Genomic DNA, 25,781 nt, shown 5'->3' on the forward strand with positions numbered 1-25,781 from the left:
ACTAAGTCCTTCACCATACTTCATTAGTAACTCAATTCTAAGAGTATGTATCTTCCAAAGTCCTGACATAGCCCAAATAACGTAATTAAGCCTGAACCACTATGTCATCGTCAAGCCCAATATAGTTCAAATCAAATTGTCCTCCTTATCGTACTTCGACTTATTTAGGTTGAAGTTAATAAAATATATTTATAAAATCATTATAAGTCAATCTGAATCTTCTTTCAATTTAAACCTCAAAAGGATAGTTCTGAATGATCATAATTAATTAAAAAATTAATAGTATTGTTAAATTAAGATATATTTCTTGAAAATGAAAAGAAAGTATCAAAAGTTGTTCTATGCTGCCTTAAAAACTAAAATATTTTCCTCGGTGTACAATTACCTTTTAAACTAATTACTTATTCGATACATGACATCTCTTAGGTTAATATAACTGACTTAGAAAATAATATCTTTTGAGCTATTATAGAATACACATAACTCTAGAAATATTATATCATTATAATAAATATCAAAAATATTTTCTCATCTCTTTCTCCTCTTTGATATTCAATTAGTCTCATTGAATCACCTATCATTTTTTCTTCACTTTGCATCACACTTTAAGCGGAGGACAAATAGAATAAGAATGAAAAAAAAAGATTATAAGTAACAATAATAAATATTTTATTTAAATTAAATTCTAAATTGAAGATATATATATCTATTTATATATAAAGGGATAACCTAGAAATATTTAAAATTCTTACTTAATATGGGATTATAAATAATAATAATGGAATTACAAATAGTAATCTTTTTTGTTTATTAATAGATGATTCTTCAACTGCAAATTTATTATGTTGCATAACGATAACAAGTTTCTATGCAAGCAAACAAACGATGATGAGGAAAATATTGTTGAAATAAGAAATATTTCAATAAATATTCTCCTTTCAACCTCAAATTAATCTTATTTTGGGCTCAGCTCCAAGTGGAGTCCAATTGATTCAAAACATTGATCATATCAGTAAATAAATAAAAAAATATAAAAAAACCAGTTTTAGTTCAATAATTGTTATCACAATTTTGATCCCTAGTAGCAATCAACAACATGTTCATGGCTTGGACACAAATAAAAATATAAAAGATTAAAAAAGGAACGGCTATATCAATAATTAAAACGATATATGATAAGATGTGATGATGGATGGACATTAAAATACTTGTAATGCTCCAAATTAATCCATTGCGCATCATATCATTGTTCTAAATAAACAAATGATGTTATGGCCATTTGTGCAATTATGGAATGGTTTCAGACCACAAATAATTGCATCGTTGCATTCATAATTTAAAGGCCACAATTCGTAAACACCTCCACGTTTTGGAGCCAATTTAGTAGATCAATCTGAAGTTGAATGTGAGAACAACAAAGGCCACATCTTAAAATATTTGATCTTTTTCTTTCTTTCTTTCTTTCAAAAGAAAAAGAATTATTGGGTGACAAATAAATTGCCAACCAGTCCAAAAGGATCAATAATTGCACGAGAGAAGAACGAGTGATCACCATCGCGATGGACACGTTGATTCAGCCATCATGAAGCTTTCACATCCATTTCACTGGAAAGTGAAGGGACAAACCATGATCATTTAGGTGTTTGAGACCATACCAAAGCATGTCTTTTCTGATTGAGCTATAGGACTCATGTGGGGCTTCAAATCCTCCTCCCAACAGATGTGAGAGGTCCAAAATAAACATTTCAACAAATAAATTTGCAATCTATTTACTTATGTGAGTATTTTTGCCTTTTCGGCCATCATTATATTTTTTTGTAATATTAGAAGGGATTTGATCACAACTACATGAGACAAGATTGATGATATACATTTTTTTATAAGTTACATTAGTCATTATATTTATTTTTTATATAGTTTCCTTGAAGAATTGGTAATGAAAATTGATAGAAAAATATAAAACCTATCAAACTAATCTCATTTTTTTTAACCAACTAGTAGTTTTATCTGAGTGATAGATAAAAAGTATGAACTACTTAATAGTCATCATGATATTAGGCTCGTACCGAATTATTTTGTTTTTCAGAGATCATGAGTCATATTTCTTTTATAAGTTACATTAGTCAGTATATTTATTTTTTATATAGTTTTCTTGAAGAATTGATAATGAAAATTGATAGAAAAATATAAATAATCTAAAACCTATGAAACTAATATCATTTTTTTAACCAACTAATAGTTTTTTTCGAGCAATAGATAAAAAGTAGGAATCACCTAATAAATCAATATTTGGTCTTCATTCATACTGAATTATTTGCTTCGAGTGTGCCTACATGATTTTATTTTTTTTAGAGATCATAAATCTTGAAAGATATTTTAAAAATAAAAATAATTTAACGGGCTTATAACTCTTTAGTTTCTCTACTTCTTAATTAATGTGAAACTAAATATCTGTCATTCTCAACACAACCAGATAGTTGTAATGATAATTAAACCCACTACATCAGTCTACAATAATGAATTCAATATATAATGTTGTGTATCTAATATGAAACAGTGCACAAAAAAACAGCAAGAAGAAGTAATAATGCAAGAGATGGATGCAGTAAATATTCGAGTGGATGGCGAGCTCCCTTGTGGTAAATCGTAACCAATCATTGAGTTTGGATGCACCACAGACTTCGCTATCTCGCTCTCTCAATCATCCATGGAGCAATGTTCCTCCAACTTTACAAGAAATTGCATGGTTGTCACATCGTACATCTTACATATAGAAAACATCACGCCCTTATCAACTCTCCAATAATTCATTCATGTGAACACTTGCACCACATAAAACAACACAACCCCGATGGCATCAAGAGCATGTGGTGACTTGATACGTAAATTGGAGTAGAGGAGCAATTAGATCCAGAAAATAAAGAGTTCCTGTTTCTTAGTACGCCATGTGGGCATCATACAGAGTGTGGTATGGAAAGCCTTATATTTCGGATCATGTCAGGTCCACTTCCCGATAGCATGACGCGTTACGGACTCATCCCATGTGGCTCGACACGTCAGGCGACCACGAGGGACAGGACCCCGCACGTCGGTACTCGAGCGAGCACGGACACGTCGGATCAGGCGACAGACAGGAAGCACGTCGTGACACTGACGTGGATATTGTAATTAATAATGACCGAGCAGCGTTCGACATTACGGTGCGAAGTAACATGTCGTGCGGGCTGGCGATATTGAATCGTGCAAGTTGTCGTGAATCACATGCTTCCGCCAATCATACACATGCGTGGTTGGATTGTTTTATAGAGTTTTGATTGATGATCAGTGCACCACTTGTCTGCGTCGGGGAGCAGTCTCATACGACAACACATTACTGTTGTCTCACAGTGTAATTTAATAGGCTGGAGACGATAAGAGCAGGAGATTATGAGATGGGAAACGAGGTGCGGAGATCCAACAATGCAATCGTGTGTACGACTTTTGGCACAATTTGGCATACGACTCGACCTGCGAGTTAGGGTGCGACACCCGGCGTTTTTTTATTGTACAGCGCAAATCGAGGTTGAGTGAGTCATTTCGCGTCACAAACTCGCCATAGGATCTGGCTTCTGATTGATCCGTCACGAAGAGGTGGTCCCTAGACACGATGGTCGACGAAGTGGTCCGATGGTCCACGAGGCTCCACGTAAGGCTTCTGATGTGAAGACGCAGATGACTAATTGAATGTGTCGGTCGCTCATGGCCCACTTTCCAGTGGGTCCCATAAACAGCCCGGTTTTTCCACGAGGCTGGTAGGTGAGAAGGAAAGGTCTGAACGTGTAGGAAAAGCGTCGGGCTCTGTGTATATTTAAATGACTGGTTCGCCCGCCAAATTGCTTTCTGGTGGCCTCCACGACGCGGTCGGTCGGAATCAGATCTGGGGCGAGCCCAAAACGCGATATCCGCCATTGGCGTGGGCCCGGAAGGCGGCTTACCGTCCTCCGCGGGAGCGGAATGACGACACACCCCACCTTGCGCCGGCTATAAAACCCGGCCCACTGGTTCTCCACCATTCTGCATCCACGTCCAACAGTCCAAGAAGACTCCTCGGTAGTAAGTGGAACCGGCACAGATGGCTGACTCCACGGTGAGGGTGGCGGTGACCGGCCCCAGGAAGACGCGCATGCACCGCCTCATCGAGGAGGAAGGCATCGTGCTGATGCCGGGGATCTACGACGCGCTCTCTGCGGCCGTCCTCCAGAGCCTGGGCTTCCGTGCCGGCTTCGTCTCCGGCTACGCCGTCTCCGCCTCCCGCCTCGGCATGCCCGACATCGGCCTCCTCACGTATCTCCCTCTGCCGTCTAACTTTCTTTACCAGCGTGCCATTTATTTTCTTTCATTTTATACTAATTTTGTTCCCTCTCTCTCTTCATGGTAAAATAATCAAAGGCCGCCGGAGATGGCGGACGCAGCTCGAGCTATTTGCGCGGCAGCTCCTAACGTTGCCTTCATCGTTGATGCCGGTAATATTTTCTTCTTAATTTGGTCCTCGGTTAAAAAAGGTCGGCTTTTAATGGATTAGATTTCTTGCGCATCTCCAAAATTAAGAAAAAAGATAACTGAAGATCGAATGCAATTGGATAAACTAAGGGGAGTAAAAGTACGTGGGCAGAGTAAATGATTTGGTAGCCCCGACAAATTTTATTTATTTGCAATATATCTCAACTAAATTAAATTGATATGATTTTTATTACAGACACCGGAGGTGGCAATGCTCTCAATGTCCAAAGGACTGTTCGAGATATAATTGGTACCGGTGCCGCTGGCTTGTTTCTTGAGGTACCACTACGCCCCCGCCCTGACATACATAAAATGATCATTGCCACCCCCATGCTCTGACTCGTTCCAAGTTCCAAATCTAATTTTTCTCTACCTTCATCTTGATTCCAGGATCAAGTTTGGCCGAAGAAGTGCGGTAAGAGAACATCGATCTTTTAACTCTCAGATCCTTCTGGTTTCTTTCTGCTACTACGTATACTCGAGTTGTTTTCTATGGAATCCATCCATCTCACTGGTATTTTTCTTCTCTGTTTCTCTGGCAACCAGGACATATGCAGGGTAAACAGGTACGACTGAGCTGGGAAACATACATCAACTCTTCTTACATTATCCCACCGTATATAATATGCATTAAACTGCGGTTATGTTAGGTGATACCTGCTCATGAGCATGCCGCAAAGATAGCAGCCGCAAGAGAAGCCATTGGGGACTCTGACTTCTTTCTCATCGCTCGAACTGATGCTCGTGCAACCGCCGGTGGCCTATCTGACGCCATTGCTCGGGCTAACCTCTACATGGAGGTATCCATCGTTTACTCTGGTCATGCAAATATCGATTGATCGAAGCTCCAATTCCGTCGGATTGGCTTCTCTGACGAGCATATTCTCTGCTTGACCTTGTGCAGGCGGGAGCAGATGCTTGCTTCGTGGAGGCACCGCGGAGCGACGACGAGATGAGGGAGGTCTGCAAGCGCACCAATGGTTTCAGGGCTGCCAACATGCTGGAGGGTGGGTACACCCCCCTGCACACGCCACAGGAGCTCAAGGAACTGGGATTCCACCTCATAGTGCACTCCACCACCGCCGTCTACGCGTCGGCTCGCGCGTTGATCGACGTCCTCAAAGTGATGAAGGAGGAAGGCACCAGCCGAGACCAACTCCACAAGCTGACCACCTTCGAGGAGTTCAACAGTCTGATCGGACTGAAGAAACTAAACGAGATCGGAGCCCGATACGACAAGTTCCAAGTTCCCTCCAACTGAGGCAAAGCAAAGCGTAATAATGGGGGCGAGGGCATGAGTGCGAAGCTTGGGTAAAGTATTGCGTGCGTAGTGTCGTTAAGAGCATGTTGGTCATAAGCTACTATTGAACCGGCTGCTGTGCGGTAAATTTCCTCTCTTAGGTCTCATTTCCTACGTTGTCTTTGGGGTGTCGTAATAGTTGCGAGTGGGTGGCTGTAGTGCCACGATTCTCTCTTCTCTTCTGTCGAGAAAAATGAATAAGCATCAATAAGAAAGGGATCTATCTAATCCTTTGGTAACCTAAAAAATTGGTCGACATTGTTTACTACCCTTTGATGAGCAAAATCCTGTTTGCAGGCTGTCTCAGCTTTGCCACATCTACGAGTTTAATGAACAAGAAGATATTGTACCACTTTTAAGCTCACCTGTTTTTATTCACCTATTTTCTTCTCCATCAAAAATTATTTTTTTTCTATTCCTACCAAAGCATTTCGAATTACACAATAGACCTTTCAAATTTATTTCTTCAACGTTAAAAAGTATTTATTAATAAAAATGAAAAATATATATTTTTTTTCTTCAATAAAATCTCTCTTAGAATAATGTTACTTTTCCCAGCAGTAACGTAAAGTTGCTGAAAAAACATTGTATGTCTATATAGCTGAAAATTTAAACGGAAAAAAAAATCTCTATATCAGAACCAAAGTTAAGAGAAGTTCGGATTGGCTAAAATATTATTGCTAAAATACCACATGCCTATCAACAAAATTTGAGTGCTCGAGTAGCTAAGGCTTATATCTAATCTAACATACCCAATTTTGTAAATTTACCATTTGCATTTAATGAAAATCATTTAAATTTGTCCAATTAAAATCTAATTGATTAGGATGCTTTACACATCATATATTTAAAAACTTATTATTCACAGCTCATTTTGACTTTTGACAACTTTTATTATTGATAATCCTTTAAAAATAATTTTAAAAATATTTTATTATTTATAGTCTTAGTATTTATTACCTATGTTTTTCTTTTTTTTCTCCACAGCCCCTTATTTTATCATCATAGTTAATGTCGTTCGCTACTGATATTGCTCATCACCTTTTTGCACATTATCAACATTGTTTATTGTTGACCTCGCTCGACATTATTTGACTTTGCTTATCGTCACCTTGACGTCATAGACGAGAAGGAGAGGAGAAGAAATAAAAAGAAAAATATATTTACATTCATCTAAAAATGGATAGTTTAAAAATATTAAAAATACATAAAATAAGATTGTAAATAGTAAAGAACCTTACTATTTACAATTTTTTTTTATGTTATTCACAACTCACTTATTGTTGACAATACAAATATCTCATTTTTCTAAGTTTCTATTAAAAGAATCAGTATTTCAATTTGACTCATCATGTTTACCATAAAATTTATCATCTCTATAATTTTAATTTTTCTATCTAATAATCATTCAATTTCATTTAAACATACCTTAAGGGTATTAATAGTTTGAGACTTTTCATATATTAGATACACATAATCATATCTTAATATATTATTGATGAAATAATTCTCTCTACTAAAATAAGAAATATAAAGTGATTTTTTAATATTAATGTGAATAAGTTTAAAAAGTTCTTTACTTCTGGTGATTTTTTTATGTGTTTAGTTTATTTTTTTTATGTAATCCATGTAAACATCAAGAATAGTAAAATCTAAATCATTCAAAACATTATTCTTTATTAATTTTTTAATTCTTTTCCTAGAGATATATCATAAGCGTCTGTCATAAGAAAAAATATTTCTCATTATTGAAACTATGTTTCAATCTAACATTTGATTATAGGATTAATAATAACTTTATAAATTTAATATTTAAATTATTTCTATAAAAACAATCACATAAATTAATTTTTATTTAATTATAAAATATATTAAGTTTACTATCACTAAAAGAAAGATAATATCTTAACTCATTAATTTTAAATAAAAAAATTAAATTTATCATATCTAACTATGACTTAATATTATAATACTAGAGGAATTGAAGATAGCTTCTTTAATTTTTTTTTTTTGTTTAAATTTTCAACTATATAGACATCCCTTTTTTTTCAGCTACTTTACATAATTACCGATAAAAGAAACATCATATTAAAAAAATATCTTTTGGATTTTAATTTATAAACAATTGAATGTTAAAGAATTAAATTTTTGATAGAGAAGAAAATAAAAAAGCACAATAATTTATTATCAAACGATAATTGTGTTAGCACTAAGAGGGGGGGTGAATTAGTACGTACTGTCACAAACAAACTTCTAAACACGATGTTTGATATAATGCTTATGTATATCCGTGTCTTTTGGTATGTTCATGTTTTGCACAGCTTGTAGAGGGACGACCGAAGGCTTAATAGTTCCATTTTAGTTAGGTTTGGTGGCTGCTTTAGGCTTGTAAATAAAGGTTGTATCATGTGGACACTTGTGAGAGATATTCGATCTGTAATGGACCATTTTGACCCTTTGTTGTGCAACTGTTCAGAGCTTATAAAGTATGTTTGTAATTTGCATTGTCTATGAAGTGTTTTCGGAAATGTTTGCTTGTGGATCCCGAATAAGGCGTTTTCTCTAACCTGTTTTCTCTTTTATGGGTCCTAACGGACCATGGGAGGCTTCGGGGAGGCTGACCTTTACGGACGGATACGCAAGGGTGCCGCCCAGAGCCCATATTCGCTTAAGAGAGCCCGGCAAGTCAAAGTATAAAATCAAGTAAGCGAACGTTGCTACCAAGGAAACTAAGGAGAACAAAATCGGTGCAAACCCTACAACGTGATAGTAGAGGCCATGCATGGGAGTTGCAGTCTGTCTTTCCATCGACCAAAGGGAGCTACTTGGAGAACATAGAGGTGTTAAAACAAGGGGTCGAAAGGAGCAAGGAAGCGACGATGAGTCCAAAGGGACTTAGCTACCCAAAATCAAGCATCAGTTAGAATGGAGGTAGACTCGAAGGAGTGCCACAGAGACATATCTACTGATCGTGAAGAAAATGGATGCAGATGCGAGACGACGAATAGTAGGGTCATGGGCATGGCAGCGCCATGGTACCGTAGAGGCGAGACTTCCGTGAAAGTCATTGATCCCTTGCTCTCATGGAGGGAGAGCGGTTGATCGTGAAAGGGACCGAGGAGGTGGAGCATGCAGAGGCTAACTCCAAGTACCAAGACAAGGCTGAAGGGCAGAGGCCAAGGAACTTCGTAAGACCGATGTCAACGAGCTTCTCATCAAGATAGCCAAAAGTGAAGGACTTTGGGTCATGCAAGAGTGTACGACCAAGGAACGAAGCAGGTAGTATGCAGTGTTGTACCATTGCTACTCAGTGGAGTAGTCAGCTGGGTTGATGGAGAAGACGGTACAATCCCAGAGGCGACCAAAACTATTAGAAAATTACTCCAAGTCGGAGTGAACTTCCTGCATTCCAGAAGTTCGATGGCATTGAGAAGGTAAATCACAGTAACTAACTCAACACAAAGAGTGCAAACACTTCAAGTGCTTCAGAAGTGTGAGCAAAGAGCAGGTGAAGGCTAGTAACCAGCTCGTTGCATGGAGTACAATCTCGAGGAGGTGGGCGAAGTCAAGTAACCTTTGTCTTCTCAACTCTTAAGAGAATGGGTGAAACCGAGTACTCCCAATTCTCTTATCTATCCAGCAAAGAAGCTCTACACAAGTTCAAAAACCCTTCAAAGATAATGGAAGACAATAGTTATCGAATCCTCACCAATGGTGATCAGTGCTACTGAGAGTATATTGTCCACTTCATTTCCCAATGAAATACCAATCGAAAGCGGAAGTGATGCGAATTTACTTGGAAAGGACAATTAAGTGAAAAAAGAGTCGATGGACAAATTTTGTGAAGGAATGACCTAAAACTTCGAAAGTTTGTGAGGCAATGCTCGTTAAAGCTCCAACAAGAATCCACCCAGTTCAAGTAGCATGTGGTATTTGAAAAACTGGTGCATAGTAAGGATGGTCTTTTCCTTCATCTGGAGGATCCATAGGAATCAACAAGGATTAACATAACTCAACTAACCCCATACTAGAGTCAAAGTCATTGGCGAGTTGAAACAGCATAGCGGATCAAAAGTTCGACTACTCAACAATAGCAGCAGAGAGCAACTGGGAGCCAAGAGGCGCATTGTAACTGGAGCAGAAGATTGAAGACTCAACAAAGACGAGGAGTTGTAGTCTCGACGAGGCCCCTCCGACGAGCAAGTTAGTGGTGTAATCAATTGATCTTTTTTTCTCCCCCCCCCTCTTGGATCAGGTCGGGGGTATTTATACCTGCGTGCGGGAATTGGTCAGGCCTTGGTCCAACATAACCGTTGACTCTAGGGGTGGAACAACCTCTCTGACGAGATGACGTCTTCAGGGGTGCTTGAGTGGTGTCAAACAGCACTGCCCTAACAGCAGATGACACCGCCCCTAACTCTTTGGGTGGTCAGGCCGCACGGTCGCACCATTGGAGCTTGACGTGATGTGCACCTCGTGATTCTGGAGGCATACGGTGTTGCTTCGGTCTGCAACGTCTATCGGTGGTTTACATAGGGCCAAAATACGCCCTATCACTTCCCCCCCATCCACCCCCACCCCCCCCGAGGCGTGCCGACGAATTGCTAGAGGTCCGGGAGGCATGCTTGGGTTTAAGGGATATGATAACGCTGGGCTTTTTGTGGGAGGAACGAATTGATTTGTCGTGGGTAATTTAGGGGGGCGGTGCCCCGTGATCCAAGCAAGACTGACCCTGCTGGTCTTATGGTAGGGGCCTATCGAGGCAAAATCGAAGCGTCGAAACTGGCGAGGCGAGACCTGCACAACGAGGCTGGATTGACTCATCGGGGGGCATTTTAAAGGGGCGGTGCCCCTTGATTCGGGCAGGACTAACCCTATTGGTTGAACGATAAGGACATGTCGAGGCGAAACCAAAGCATCGAAACCGACGAGGCGAGACTTGCACGGCGAGGTTGGATTGGCCGAGGTGCATGGCTCGAACACTGGATTTGGCCGAGATGCGACTCGGGCATTGGATAGCCGAGGTGCGTGGCCTAGACGTTGGTTTTGGCTGAGGTGCGTTGAGGCATGGCTCGGGCGTTTGTTTAGCCAAGATGCGTGGCTCGGGAGTTGGATGGCTATTGTGCATGGCTCGGGCACTGGATTTGACCGAGATGCAACTTGGGTGTTGGATGGCCGATGTGCGTGGCTCGGACGCTGGATGTGGTCAAGATGCGACTCGGGCATTGGATGGCCGATGTGCATGGCTCGGACGCTAGATTTGGCCGAGATACGACTTGGTCGTTGGATGACTGATGTGCGTGGCTCGGACGTTGGATTTGGTCGAGATGCGACTCGGGTATTAGATGGCCGATGTGTGTGGCTCGGACGTTGGATTTGGCCGAGATGCGAATCGGGCGTTGGATGGCCATTGTGCGTGGCTCTGACATTGGATTTGGTCGAGATGCGACTCAGGTGTTGGATGGCCGATGTGCGTGGTTCGGACGCTGGATTTGGTAGAGATGCGACTTGGGCATTGGATGGCCGATGTGCGTGGCTCGGACGCTGGATTTGGTCGAGATGCGACTCGGGTATTGGATGACTGGTGTGCGTGACTCGGATGCTAGATTTGGCCGAGATGCGACTCGGGCGTTGGATGGCCGATGTGCATGGCTTGGACGCTGGATTTGGTTGAGATGCGACTCGAGCGTTGGATGGCCGATGTGCGTGACTCGGATGCTGGATTTGGCCGAGATGTGACTCGAGCGTTGGATGGCCGATGTGAGTGGCTCGGATGCTGGATTTGGTCGAGATGCGACTCGGGCGTTGGATGGCCGATGTGCGTGACTCGGACGCTGGATTTGGCTGAGATGTTACTCGGGCATTTGATTGGCCACGAGGCATGGCTTGGGCGTTGGATCAGACATAGATATGACTCAGGCATTAGATTGGCCGCGAGGCGTGGCTCGGGCATTGGATCGGGTCGAGATGTTACTCGGGTGTTTGATTGGCCGTGAGGCATGGCTCGGGCATTAGATCGGGCCAAGTGGATATATTCGGCTCTGAATCAGACCTGGGGACCAAATAAGTTCAGTTCCGATTCGAGTCTGGGGGCCGAGTTTATGAGCTCGGTTCCGAATTGAGTTTGGGGACCGAGTTTGTGAGCTCGGCTCCGAATTAAATTTGGGGACCAAGTTGTGAGCTCGGCTCCGAATTGAGTTTGGGGACTGAGGTGTGAGCTCGGCTCCGAATTGTATCTGGGGACTGAGTTGTGAGCTCGGCTCCAAATAGAATCTAGGGACCGAGGTGTGAGCTCGAGTCCGAATTGAATCTGGGGACCGAGTTGTGAGCTTGGCTCCGAATTGAACCTGGGGATCGAGTTGTGAGCTCGGCTCCGAATTGAACCTGGGGACCGAGCGATTAAGCTCGGTTCCAGTTTTGGTGCCAATGGGTCGCTTGTCGAGAGCGAATTGGAGTGACCTGCGAAGAAGATGAACTTTGGGGCCGAGCGATTAAGCTCGATTCCAGTTTTGGTGTCGGTGAGTCGCCTGTCGGGAGCAAACTAGAGTGACCCGGGCAGAAGATTAACTTGGGGGCTGAGCGATTAAGCTCGGTTCCAGTTTTGGTGCCGGCGGGTCGCCTGTCGGGAGTGAACTGGAGTGACCGGGGCAGAAGCTGGATTCGGGAGGTGCAGGTCGGGAACCGATTTGGAGAGGCTCGGGCAAGAGCTGAGCTAGTGAGCCGCTGGTTGAGAATCGATCTGGAGAGGCTCGGGCAAGAGCTGGGCCAACAAGCCGTAGGTTGGGAGCCAATCTGGAGCGGCTTGGATGAGAGATGGGTCGACGAGCCGTAGGTCGGGAACCTATCTAGAGCGGCTCGGGCAAGAGCTGGGCCTACGAGCTGCAGGTCGGGAGCCGATCTGGAGCGGCTTAGGCAAGAGCTGGGCCAGCGAGCCGCAAGTCGGGAACCAATCTAGAGATGCTTGGGCAAGAGCTGAGCTTGCGGGCTGCAGGTCGGGAACCGATCTGGAGCGGCTCGGGCAAGAGCTAGGCCGACGAGGTGCAGGTCGAGAACCGATCTGGAGAGCTGGGCTACCTTCAAGTTATCTTTACGAATACACTTTCAAAGTTATTATCTTTACGAAACGACTTTTACGTCAGAATCGGTTTTTAACATACGAGAGATCAAACAAAGTTGACGTTTTTATCCGCTGCACTAATTCACCCCCCTTCTTAGTGCTCTCGATCCTAACAATTGGTATCAGAGCGGGTTCACTCTCGGTTGGATTAAAACCCAAGAGAGATGACATATATCGAAAACTAAGAGGGTCACTCTATTACACATTTGCCCATGTTCATTTGGACGAACTACACCTATTGGAAGACCCGAATGAGGATCTTCCTTATTTCCATGGATTTTGAACTTTGGAATATTATCGAAAATGGATTTGAAATGTCTTCTCTTCCAATGAACCATTGGAATGATTTGGAGAAGAAGACGTTTTATCTAAATGCAAAGGCTATGAATGCCTTATTTTGCACCTTAGATAAAAATGAATTCAGTCAGGTTTCTTTGTGCGAAACAACTTTTGACATATGGCACACACTTGAAATCACACACGAAGACACTTCTAGAGTTAAGGATTCAAAAATCAACTTTTTAATGCATGATTTCGAGCTTTTTCGAATGAAGCCAAGCGAAACCATTGTTGACATGTACACCCATTTTACGGATGTCGTCAATGGCTTAAAAGCACTTGATAAAAATTTTTCAGATTTTGAACTTATAAACAAAATTTTACATTCTCTTAATAAGAATTGAGATTTAAAAGTAACGGTAATTCAAGAATCAAATATTTTGAATATATTTCCGATTGAAGAACTAATAGGGTCCTTGATGACCTATGAAATGATATTCAATGCACGTAAAGAACTTGAGAACTACCTTCCAAATAATAGGAAGGATTTCAAACTTAGAATATTTGAAGACCACTTGAGCATAAGCTCAAGTGATAGTGAATATGAACTCATCACTAATAAATTTAAAAAGTTCATGAAACAAAAATTTAAGAACAAAAAGAACCCAACTACTTGCTTTGAACGCAAGAAGAAGAACACAAATTAGGATGAATCGAGCTCCTTCGAAGATGATGAGAAAATCAACAAAGGCGAGATGGCAATCTACGCCTTAACGACTTTCGTCGATGAGATAATCGAAACCCCCTTAATTTATTTTGAAATTACATGATGTTTTTTCATGAGTTCTTTTAAGTTAATTATTTTTCTTGAAAATTACATGTTTAATAATGTTATGAAAATATAAAAAAATTAGGAATCATGTTTATCATGCTAGTAATTTTAAAAATAATCATGAAAAATATATATTTTATGATAAACAAATAAAATAATTTTGATTGAAAATATGAGATCATGTTTAATTATTTAATAATGCATGATGAATTTTATGATTATCGAACTTTGCGATTATTTGAAAGATTTTTTTCGGTGTTAATGAATGATGTATGGATTTAGCATAAAAGAAAAAAACAAGCATATATAAAATCAATCAATGAGTTGAAACAAAAGGAGGAAAGCATTTTTCTTGAAAAATTTCCTTTTCTTCTATTTTTCACTAAGAGACCAATAAAATTGTTTATGTCTTTTTGAATCTCTTGAAAGTAAGGTTGAGATTTTGATGATTTGAATTTGAAATGAGTTTTAACAAAATCATGATATTGATTACTTGGAATAACATGAGATTGTCTTTGATGATCATTTTGATTATTTTGATTCATGAAATTTTGGATTCATCACTTGATATTTCATTTGTTTATGAGATGGTTGAAATCTTTGTACCTTTGAATTATTCCCTTCTCGTTTCAATTTTTAAATTTATGCATATTATATGTTAAATATTTGAAACCATGTTTTGGTATCGTGCATATCTAAGAAATGTTGATTTGACAAATTGAATGAGTTGAAAATGAATGATGATTTTTCTCTTGAATATAACTTGTGATATTTTTTATAAATCATCATCTTGATTTCTCGATATTTGATATATAAAATTTTTCTATGAATCAAGATTCTTTCATGATATGATTCTTCTTGGTATTCACTAAAAATGATATATTCAAATTAACCATGATATGCTACTCGACATCTTGATAAATGACTTGAATTTTATTATGTAAAATTCCTTGCATTCATGTAATGTGTATCTCATCATCAAAATTCTCTTGATATTTTGAATGTGATGAAATGAAATTATGCATGAAATACAAATGAGAAGTTAATGATCATGCATGGTAGGATGTAATGTAATTTGACTTCTTGATACCATGATGATTTAAAATTTTTTATTATTTGTATATCGCATGATATGAGTGAATCATTATTGTAAAAGATAAAAGAGATTGTTAGCTTGCACATTGCAAAAAAGAACAAAAAGTATATATACTAGCCTGATTGATAAACATGAGATTATGTTTATAATGCAAATTTATTATTCTCATGATATGAAAATTGATGTAATGGGAAAAGAACTATAAAATTATGTATTCTTTCCCTCTTTTTGCCAATGACAAAGGGGGAGAAAGAGTTGTTAACGTGCACATCTCAAAGAGAAAGATGCTAGCTTGCATAATTCAAGAGTGAAGCAAAATTTGCTAACTTGTGCATCCCAAAGAAAAGCAACAGTCGCTAGTTTGGACATCATAAAGAGAAGCAAAAAGCTTGCTTATCTCAAAAGATGTAAAACTTTGCCAACTTTCATATGTGTAAAATTTGCTAGCTTGCACTTTGCAAAGGAAGCAAAAATGACACTTCTTAAAATAGAAGAAAGAGCTTGCTATCTTGAAAATCACTAGCTTGCCTATCTTAAAAACTAAAAATATAAACTTGCAAAATTTGCATGCACATCTTTAAAATTAATGATGATTTGATGATTATGCATGTTATAAAGCGATAGAAAATTGCTAGCTTACACTTTCTAAATGATGATAAATTTTGCTAGCTTGTATGATGTAGAACATGCTATCTTATTATCTTGTATATATAAAACTTGATAGCTTGCATATTCTAATATGATGTAGTACTTTCTAAATTTTTACTAGCTTGCATGATGATAAAACTTGATATTATGTTTTTCATGCAATGAGATGAATTTATATTCCAAACACATGAATAGTTGAACTTCTCCTTTTTATTAATGACAAAGGGGGAGAAGTATGTTGATGTCATGCATGATTTGATCATGACATGTTTGCTTGGATTTTTGAATCCAAGAGTTTCTATCAATAAGACATATTGATAGGGGGAGTTTGTTTAAACTCCGGGAGTTAAGGTTAACTCGATTTGGTTGTCATCATAAAAAAGTGAGAGATTGTTGAATCTCAGATTTTGATGATGAAACCAATTGATAATTATTTATGTTTTAATCTGTATTTTGAGTGATGCAGGATGCTTCGATCAGGATGAGATAATTAAAGCAGGAAAAATCAAGTTGTGCCGGAGGAGAACATGTCAGAAGATTGGACGTCGGATCGGTGGATCAATCAACATATTGATAGAAGGCTTCGGGTCCTGGATTCGACCAAGAAGAGCAGATATTGCACCAAAGATATTGGAGTTGTGGAGTCAACTGACCGATTGGGCAATAGGCCACAAGAGAGGACAATGCGCCGAAGAATCTTAAGAAGCGTTGAGGGACCAATGACATGTCGGACAACTTGATTAATGCTTAGTATTAATTGTCTAGATCAAAGTGTGTTTTACATGTGCAGGATTAACTACGATAGCAAGGCATGAAGCAAAATGAAGTCCCGAAGTCAAGGATGCGATCACGTTGGGAGTTTAAGAGTTCGTTGGAAGTCCGGACGTTCGTTAGAAGTTCTGGTAGAACTAGCCGAGAAGTCACGGAGCTTGCTAGAGAAGCTCGTCGGAACTCACCAATAAAATCATCATGAAGTCTAGGTGTTTGCTGAGAGTCCGCCAGAACATTGCCGAGAGATCGTCGGAAGCTCGCCGGAAAATCACCGGAAGCTCGCCGGAAGAATGATATAGGGACTTGTTTAGCTTAGCAAATGTCTTAGGATTTCGTAGTTAGCACATAATTGGGCTTGGATTTGGGCCAACCCAATTAGGAGCCAGCTAGGCCCATGTAAGGATTGTGTTGGGCCTAATAAGAGGCCCAAATAGTGCCCTAAGGAGTTTCACCATCGTGGCACAGTCTTCGAGACTGTGTTAGGCGGTAGTACTACTAGTTTGGGTGATTGTACTGCCCCTGGTATGGTGCCAGGTGGTGGTACCGCCCAGGGCAATGTCAGCTAGACTGACATTGAGCGGTGGTACCGCCCGTGCCTAGGGAACCTGGGATGGGAAAGTTTTAGGCTCCAAGTTTGAATCAACTTAAAGCCTATAAATACCCCTCTCATCCCTGGTTAAAGTATACAAGCACAAAGTATTCAAAAGTGAGAAAACGTTGCTATAATCTCCTTAGAATCCTCCTCATTGAGTCTAAGTGTTAGAATAGTTTGAGAGGAGTGAGTGCTTGTAAGGGTTGTCTCCTAAACCCGGGAAAAAGAGAAGAGGGGTGTAAAAAGATGATTGACCTTCGCCTATTGAATGAATGCTTCTAGTGGACGCCGGTGACCTCATCAGAGGAGGAAGCCAAAAGTGGATGTAGGTCAAAATTGACCGAACCACTCTAAATCTCGGTTTACATTTTATTCTTGCTATTTCCTTACTGCAAACCTCTTTAAGTACTTACTGTCTTCTATCTTTACAGATACACTTTTAAAGTTATTATCTTTATGAAACGACTTTTACATCAGAATCGGTTTTCAACGTACGAGAGATTAAACGAAGTTGACGTTTTTATCCACTGCACTAATTCACCTCCCCGCTTGGTGCTCTTTATCCTAATAATGTGGACACTTATGAGAGATTTTTGATCTGTAATGGACCATTTTGACCCTTTGTTGTGCAACTGTTCAGAGCTTGTAAAGTCTGTTTGTAATTTGCATTATCTATGAAGTGTTTTCGGAAATATTTGCTTGTGGATCCCGAATGAGGTGTTTTCTCTAACTCATTTTCTCTTTTGTGGGTCCTAAGGGACCATGGGAGAGTTCGGGGAGGCTGACCTTTGCGGATGGACACGCAAGGGTGCCGTAGGACTTAGGCAAAACCAGCTAAGTCCGTGACAGTACATAAAAATTATGTCAAGTCAAAAATCTTCGTACGATAAAACTATTGAATCTCGGATTTTGATGATGAAATCAATTGATTGTTGAATCTCAGATTTTGATGATGAAATCAATTAGTAAATTGTTTGACCTAATCAATGTGTTGAGATAAGTGTGCAGGATTAACTACGATAGCGGTAAGACATAAAGCAAATGATGGGCCGGAGTTAAAGATTCGGATGATGTATCGGGAGTTCACCGAAAGCACGTTGGAAGATTGCCGAGAGTTTATTGGAAGAATCACCGAGAGTTCGTCAGAAGAATCATCGAGAGTTAGTCGGAAGAATCACCAAGAGTTTGTCGGAAGATTGCCGAGAGTTCGTCGGAAGATCACCAAGAGTTCGTCGGAAGATCGCTAAGAGTTTGTCGGAAGACTCGCCGAGAAGTTCGCCGAAGGATCGTCGAGAGAAAAATCGACATACCGGACTAATTTCTTGCTTTAATCATAGTTAGAACTTTAATTGAGTTAGGATTGAGAGGGGATCCCACTAACTTAGTTAGGGGGCCAACTGGGCCCTTAACAAGGCTGAATTGGGCCGGATTGAATATCCTATTTAGCACCTGAAATCATGGCCGGTGGTGGCACTGCCTGAGACTCGATCTCCCAGGTGTTCTGGGTGGTGGTACCGCCCAGACTAGGCAGTGGTACTGCTAATAGTTAATGCTGTCAAGTGGTGATACCACCCCTGTCAGATGGTGGTACTGCCAAAGCTCAGTCTCCGAGCTCTGTTAGGCGATCATACTGCCTAGTGTCAATCTGCAAGCGGTAGTACCACCTAATAATGGCAGTGGTACCGCTAGTACCCTGAAATCTGAGGAAATGATACTTTTTTGCTCTAATTTAGAAGCCATTGGGGCCTATAAATATCCCACCCTTTTCTGCATGAAAGAGTAATAAAGTATAATCAAAAGTGTTAAAGTAAAAGTGAGAAGGGTTCTCCTCCTCCCTCTCTTATCTTTGTAACCATTCAAGAAAGATGAGTGAGACTTTTAAAGGTTTTCTCCTAAACTTGGTAAAAGGAGAAAGAGCTGTAAAAGATGGTTGGTCTTCCCCTGTTGAAGGAAGGTCATCAGTGGACACCAGTGACCTTGACGGAGGAGGAATCGTAAGTGGATGTAGGGCACAATGACCGAACCACTCTAAATTCTGATTTACATTTTATTTGAGCAATTTACATTACTACAAACTTCCTTAATTTTCTCTTTACACTTTTACGAGCTCTTTCAAGTCTAATATCTTTCTGAAATGGATTTAATCGAAATGAACATTTTCTGAAATCAATGATTTGTCCGCTGCACTAATTCCTTTCCCCCCCCCCCCCCTCTTGATTCTAACATTGATGTATTAGTCATCTAATCTACGTTTTGAGTAATGCAGGACTAGCTTTAATCAAGGAGAGGTAAATTGATTAAAGTGTGAGGAATCAAACATTGGGCTGGAGTGAACATGTCGGAAGATTGAACGTCGGGCCAAAGGATCGGTCGACGTGTCAGCAGAAGGCTCATGCCATGAATTCGGGCATCAGGCCGAAGGATCGAACATTACCCCGAGGAGATTGGAAGTTACAGGAGTCAACATGTCGATTGGGTAATACGCCAAAGGAGAGGACGATGCGCTGAAGGATCGAACGAGCGTCAGATGAACCAATGACATGCCGGATAAAGAATTCATGCTTTGTAATCATTTGTTTAAGATCGAAGTAGTTTAGGGGACTAATTGAGTTAGCTTTTGATGTAATCATGCTAACTCAATTAGGGGTCAATTGGGCCTTAAATGAGATTGATTTGGGCTCATTAGGAGGTCCATTCAGTGACCCAAAAGTTGGGTCAAGCGGTGGAACCACTTATGAGTTGGAAAACTCGAAAAACTTGATTTTCGAGGCTATCAAGTGATGGTACCACCAGATTGGGTGGTGGTACCACTCAGTGTCAAGTTGCAGGCGGTGGTATCGCTCGTATCCCGAAATCTTAAGGATTTAAATTCTAAGCTCCAAATTTAAATCCATTTGAGGCCTATAAATACCCCACTCTTTTCTGCTTGGTAAAGCAAGAAAGTGAGTTAAAAATAGGGAAAGAATCCTTGAGTAAAAATTATAATCTCTCTTAAAGAGTAGAGTCCCTTCTTCCTAGTATTTAGAAAGTTCTTCTAAAGAGAGAAGAGAGGTCTATGTCTAAAGGAGAGGTACAAAGGTTCTCTTATAAACCTATCAAAAGGAGAATAGAGTTATAAGAGGGTACTTGATCTTTACCCATTGAAGGAATATCGTTAGTGGATGCCGGTAGTCTTGACGGAAGAGGAATCGAGAGTGGATGTAGGTCACGATGACCGAACCACTATAAAACTTAGTTTGCATTATTATTCTTCCTATTTATCTTCACTGCAAACTACTTTACTTGCTTTACTTCCACTATACTTATGAATACACTTTCAAAGTTAAGTATTTCCTATATGGGCTTTGTCGAAACGGTTTTTCATCGTACGAAAATTTTAGAACCAACGTGATTTATCCATTGCACTCGATCCTAACAAAAGTCATATCAAGGATTGTTTAACTTTGAAAATATTCGTAAGAGTGTGCAGCTAAAGTAACGAGGAAGTAAACCAGTTTATAATAAAGATAAATAGCAAAATAGAAATACAAATCGATTTTGTTAGGACGCTTTTTATGAGCTTTTGAATAATGTTTATTGAGTATGTTTAGTCCAATTATTTATTGAGTCGGTTTGGTTCAGTTAGAGTCAAGTAGAGATTTATTTAATATTTATTTATTATTAGAGTTCAAGTCCTGATGGACTCTGGGTGAAACTCTATAAATAGGGATGTAACTGTTTCTTTTCAGTTATCTACGAAAAATACTATTCTGTCTTTTGACAAACCCTAGGAGGCTGATCCCCTCGAAGCGATCAAGGAGGGCCGATCCCCTCGAAGCGATCAAGGAGGTCGATCCCCTCGAAGTGATCATCCCATTCTCTTTTCTTTTTTACGATAAGACTTTAGGGTCTTATCAAATTTATAGTGGTTCGGTCGTCGTGACCTACATCCACTCCTGATTCCTTTTCACTTAAGGCTATCGGCTTCTACTATTGATCTTCTTTTTATTAGGTGAAGATCAACTACTCTTATACTCTTTCTCCTTTTCACAGGTTCAGGAGAGAACCTTTACGCCCATCTCTTATAAGTGTTTTCTCACACACCTCCCTTAGGACTATCATTAAACTCTTGGAGGAGGGACTCTATACTTAAAAGAATTTTACAACCTTGGAATCACAAAGTTTTTGCTCTCTTTACGTATATATTCTAAGCAGAAATTTGTGGAGTATTTATAGATCCCAAATGACTTCAAAACTTGGAGCTAAAATTTAAATCCTCGGGTTTTCGGGGTACTGGTGGTACCATCGCTTACCAGTTTGACACTGGGCGGTATCACCACTTGACACACTGACACTAAGCGGTACCACCACCTAAAGACTGTGTATGGGTGATACTACCGCCTGACAGTCTCGGAGACTATGTTTTTTTTATTTTTCAACTCACAAGCCATTCCATTACCTGACGGTGCCACCACTTGACCTAACTTTTGGGTCACTGAATGGGCCTCCCAATGAGCCCAAATCAGTCCAAATGAAGGTCCAATTGGTCTCTAATTGATTTGACATTATTTCACCTTAATGCCGACTCAATTAGACCTAAACTAACTCGATCTAGACAAATTATTACAAAGCACGAATCAAATATTATCCGGTATGTCATTGATTCTTCCGACGCTTCGTCCGATCTTTCGACATATTGCCCGATCAGCATGTTGACTCTTGTAACTTCCGATCTCCTTGGCACAATGTCCAATCCTTCGGCCCGAACCCATGATACAAAGTCCTTCTGCCGGCATGTTAACCAATCCTACCCAACGTCCAATCTCCTGACATGTTCAATTTCGGTCCAACATCTGATTCCTCCTACTTCAATCAATTTGTTTCTCCTGATCAAAGATAGTCCTAAGTTACTCAAAACATATATTAGATCATAACATTATCAATTAGTTTCATCATCAAAATTCGAGATTCAACAAATAGATGATGATGAATATTAACCTTTGGTTTTGCTTAGTTGATAGATATTTTGAGAGTACTAATTTAATTAAGAGTCCTATTAAATTAGGTTAGGGAAAAATCTTTAAACGTCATCTATGATCTTATAAAAAGAGAGATCAATCAATATAAGTTGAAGTTGTGATGTTTAAAACTCATGAGGTTGAAAGATAATCTTTCAATCAATATAATCTTTCTGAAGAAGTGTCTAGTTTTCTATACTAAATTGACAGTAAAAATTCATATTAAATATTCAGTCGAAAAAAATCTAATACGAAAGAATTGCATATTAAATCTATCATAAAACTGAATTCTTCAAACAGGTGAGCTTAAAAGTGGTACAATATCTTCTTGCTCATTAAACTCGTAGATATGGCAAAGCTGAGACAGCCTGCAAACAGGATTTCGCTCATCAAAGGGTAGCAAAACAATGTCGACCAATTTTTTAGGTTACCAAAGGATTAGATAGATCCCTTTCTTATCTATGCTTATTCATTTTTCTCGACAGAAGAGAAGAGAAAGAATCGTGGCACTACAGCCACCCCACTCGCAACCATTACGACACCCCAAAGACAACGTAGGAAATGAGACCTAAGAGAGGAAATTTTCCGCACAGCAGCGGTTCAGTAGTAGCTTAAGACAAACACACTCTTAACGACACTACGCACGCAATACTTTACCCAAGCTTCGCACTCATGCCCTCGCCCCCATTATTACGCTTTGCTTTGCCTCAGTTGGAGGGAACTTGGAACTTGTCGTATCGGGCTCCGATCTCGTTTAGTTTCTTCAGTCCGATCAAACTGTTGAACTCCTCGAAGGTGGTCAGCTTGTGGAGTTGGTCTCGGCTGGTGCCTTCCTCCTTCATCACTTTGAGGACGTCGATCAACGCGCGAGCCGACGCGTAGACGGCGGTGGTGGAGTGCACTATGAGGTGGAATCCCAGTTCCTTGAGCTCCTGTGGCGTGTGCAGGGGGGTGTACCCACCCTCCAGCATGTTGGCAGCCCTGAAACCATTGGTGCGCTTGCAGACCTCCCTCATCTCGTCGTCGCTCCGCGGTGCCTCCACGAAGCACGCATCTGCTCCTGCCTGCACAAGGTCAAGCAGAGAGTATGCTCGTCAGAGAAGCCAATCCGACGGAATTGGAGCTTCGATCGATCGATATTTGCATGAACAGAGTAATCGATGGATACCTCCATGTAGAGGTTAGCCCGAGCAATGGCGTCAGATAGGCCACCGGCGGTTGCACGAGCATCAGTTCGAGCGATGAGAAAGAAGTCAGAGTCCCCAATGGCTTCTCTTGCGGCTGCTATCTTTGCGGCATGCTCATGAGCAGGTATCACCTAACATAAGCGCAGTTTAATGCATATTATATACGGTGGGATAATGTAAGAAGAGTTGATGTCTGTTTCCCAGCTCAGTCGTACCTGTTTACCCTGCATATGTCCTGGTTGCCAGAGAAACAGAGAAGAAAAATACCAGTGAGATGGATGGATTCCATAGAAAACAACTCGAGTATACATAGTAGCAGAAAGAAACCAGAAGGATCTGAGAGTTAAAAGATCGATGTTCTCTTACCGCACTTCTTCGGCCAAACTTGATCCTGGAATCAAGATGAAGGTGGAGAAAAATTAGATTTGGAACTTGGAACGAGTCAGAGCATGGGGGTGGCAATGATCATTTTATGTATGTCAGGGCGGGGGCGTAGTGGTACCTCAAGAAACAAGCCAGCGGCACCGGTACCAATTATATCTCGAACAGTCCTTTGGACATTGAGAGCATTGCCACCTCCGGTGTCTGTAATATCAATTTAATTTAGTTGAGATATATTGCAAATAAATAAAATTTGTCGGGGCTACCAAATCATTTACTCTGCCCACATACTTTTACTCCCCTTAGTTTATCCAATTGCATTCGATCTTCAGTTATCTTTTTTCTTAATTTTGGAGATGCGCAAGAAATCTAATACATTAAAAGCCGACCTTTTGTTACCGAGGACCAAATTAAGAAGAAAATATTACCGGCATCAACGATGAAGGCAACGTTAGGAGCTGCAGCGCAAATAGCTCGAGCTGCGTCCGCCATCTCCGGCGGCCTTTGATTATTTTACCATGAAGAGAGAGAGAGAGAGAGAGAGAGAGAGAGAGAGAGAGAGAGAGAGAGAGAGAGAACAAAATTAGTATAGAATGAAATAAAATAAATGGCACGCTGGTAAAGAAAGTAAGACGGCAGAGGGAAATACGTGAGGAGGCCGATGTCGGGCATGCCGAGGCGGGAGGCGGAGACGGCGTAGCCGGAGACGAAGCCGGCACGGAAGCCCAGGCTCTGGAGGACGGCCGCAGAGAGCGCGTCGTAGATCCCCGGCATCAGCACGATGCCTTCCTCCTCGATGAGGCGGTGCATGCGTGTCTTCCTGGGGCCGTTCACCGCCACGCTCACCGTGGAGTCAGCCATCCGTGCCGGTTCCACTTACTACCGAGGAGTCTTCTTGGACCGTTTGACGTGGATGCAGAATGAAGGAGAACCAGTGGGCCGGGTTTTATAGCCGGTGCGAGGTTGGGTGGGTCGTCATTCCGCTCACCGCGGAGGACGGTAAGCCGCCTTCCGGGCCCACGCCAACGGCGTAGATCGTTTTGAGCTCGTCCCGGATCTGATCCCGACCGACCGCCTCGTGGGCCCACCAGAAAGCATTTCGGTGCGCGAACCAGTCATTTAAATATACACAAGCCCAATGCTTTTCCTGCCCGTTCAGACCTTTCCGGCTCACCCACCGGCCACGTGGTAAAAGCCATCAACCGCATGGAAGACAGACCGATTGAATCTTTCATCTGCATCCTTACATAAATCATACATTATTCCAACGCTTCCGCGGACCCTGGGGACCACCCGTCATGACCGATTGAGTGGATGCCACATGGAGGGGTACATTACGTCCTTGATTTGCGCTGCGAAAACAAAGACGCTGTGTCGCGGACAAACTCGGCCGCCGAGTCGTCGGCGAAGTTGTGCCTTAAATCGGTCCAGTCGATTGCATGATTGGTTGCCATGCTTCTCCGTACCACTAAACAGAATCCGGTGTTGTCCTCACATAGTCACATGCTCTTATCTTATCCAACAATGTAAAATTACATTATTATACCACAGCAGCAAAACAAGTTGTAATAATCCAATTATCAGAGATTTTACTATCAATGTTAAATTATTATAATAAAATTTCTTTTATGTGAATCTGAAATGAAATTTCTTGTATGAACTCATATATGGGGGAAAAAAACTCCTCCCTATAATGGAAATCAAACAAGCAAGTTGTTATTACACTATTTTATTTGATAAGTAGGTGAGGAAATAGTTGAGTAAAAGCATATTATAAGTGGATGATTAGAGGTAGCATGTCATCACGAAAACATGCAGGATTAGATCTCGGCAGCCAGTCAGTACCATACGTTAGTGCTTATCTTAAACAGGCGTAGCTGCTGTTGTCCTCACCCATCACAGTCTTGCTTTTTGAACCTCGACAGGTGAATATAATATAAACCAATAATTTAGAACGCTCATTATTGAGGTGATGACTTGAGCAGCCAATCATTAGCGTCAAAAGTTTAAGTAAATTACTTTCATTACAGCAGCACAATCAC

General features: G+C 40.7%; 2 protein-coding genes across 2 annotated transcripts; one reads left to right on the plus strand and one right to left on the minus strand.

The window, feature by feature from the left end:
* Window positions 1-4,039: 4,039 nt before the first annotated feature.
* LOC135607793 (carboxyvinyl-carboxyphosphonate phosphorylmutase, chloroplastic-like) lies at window positions 4,040-6,198 on the plus strand. Its single transcript, XM_065099880.1, has 7 exons — window positions 4,040-4,323; window positions 4,429-4,502; window positions 4,736-4,818; window positions 4,930-4,954; window positions 5,086-5,105; window positions 5,190-5,339; window positions 5,444-6,198. Exons 1-7 carry the CDS (start codon window positions 4,112-4,114, stop codon window positions 5,798-5,800), a joined length of 921 nt encoding a protein of 306 aa, XP_064955952.1. The 5' UTR covers window positions 4,040-4,111; the 3' UTR covers window positions 5,801-6,198.
* A 16,286-nt stretch (window positions 6,199-22,484) lies between these two features.
* LOC135607792 (carboxyvinyl-carboxyphosphonate phosphorylmutase, chloroplastic-like) lies at window positions 22,485-24,666 on the minus strand. The gene is made up of 7 exons (XM_065099879.1): window positions 24,389-24,666; window positions 24,168-24,241; window positions 23,861-23,943; window positions 23,725-23,749; window positions 23,574-23,593; window positions 23,340-23,489; window positions 22,485-23,235 (listed from the first exon to the last, which is right to left on the minus strand). The coding sequence occupies exons 1-7, from the start codon at window positions 24,598-24,600 to the stop codon at window positions 22,879-22,881; spliced, it is 921 nt and encodes a 306-aa protein (XP_064955951.1). The 5' UTR covers window positions 24,601-24,666; the 3' UTR covers window positions 22,485-22,878.
* Window positions 24,667-25,781: the final 1,115 nt, after the last annotated feature.

The sequence above is a fragment of the Musa acuminata genome, chromosome BXJ2-3 (assembly GCF_036884655.1).
Source record: "Musa acuminata AAA Group cultivar baxijiao chromosome BXJ2-3, Cavendish_Baxijiao_AAA, whole genome shotgun sequence".
NCBI lineage: Eukaryota > Viridiplantae > Streptophyta > Magnoliopsida > Zingiberales > Musaceae > Musa > Musa acuminata.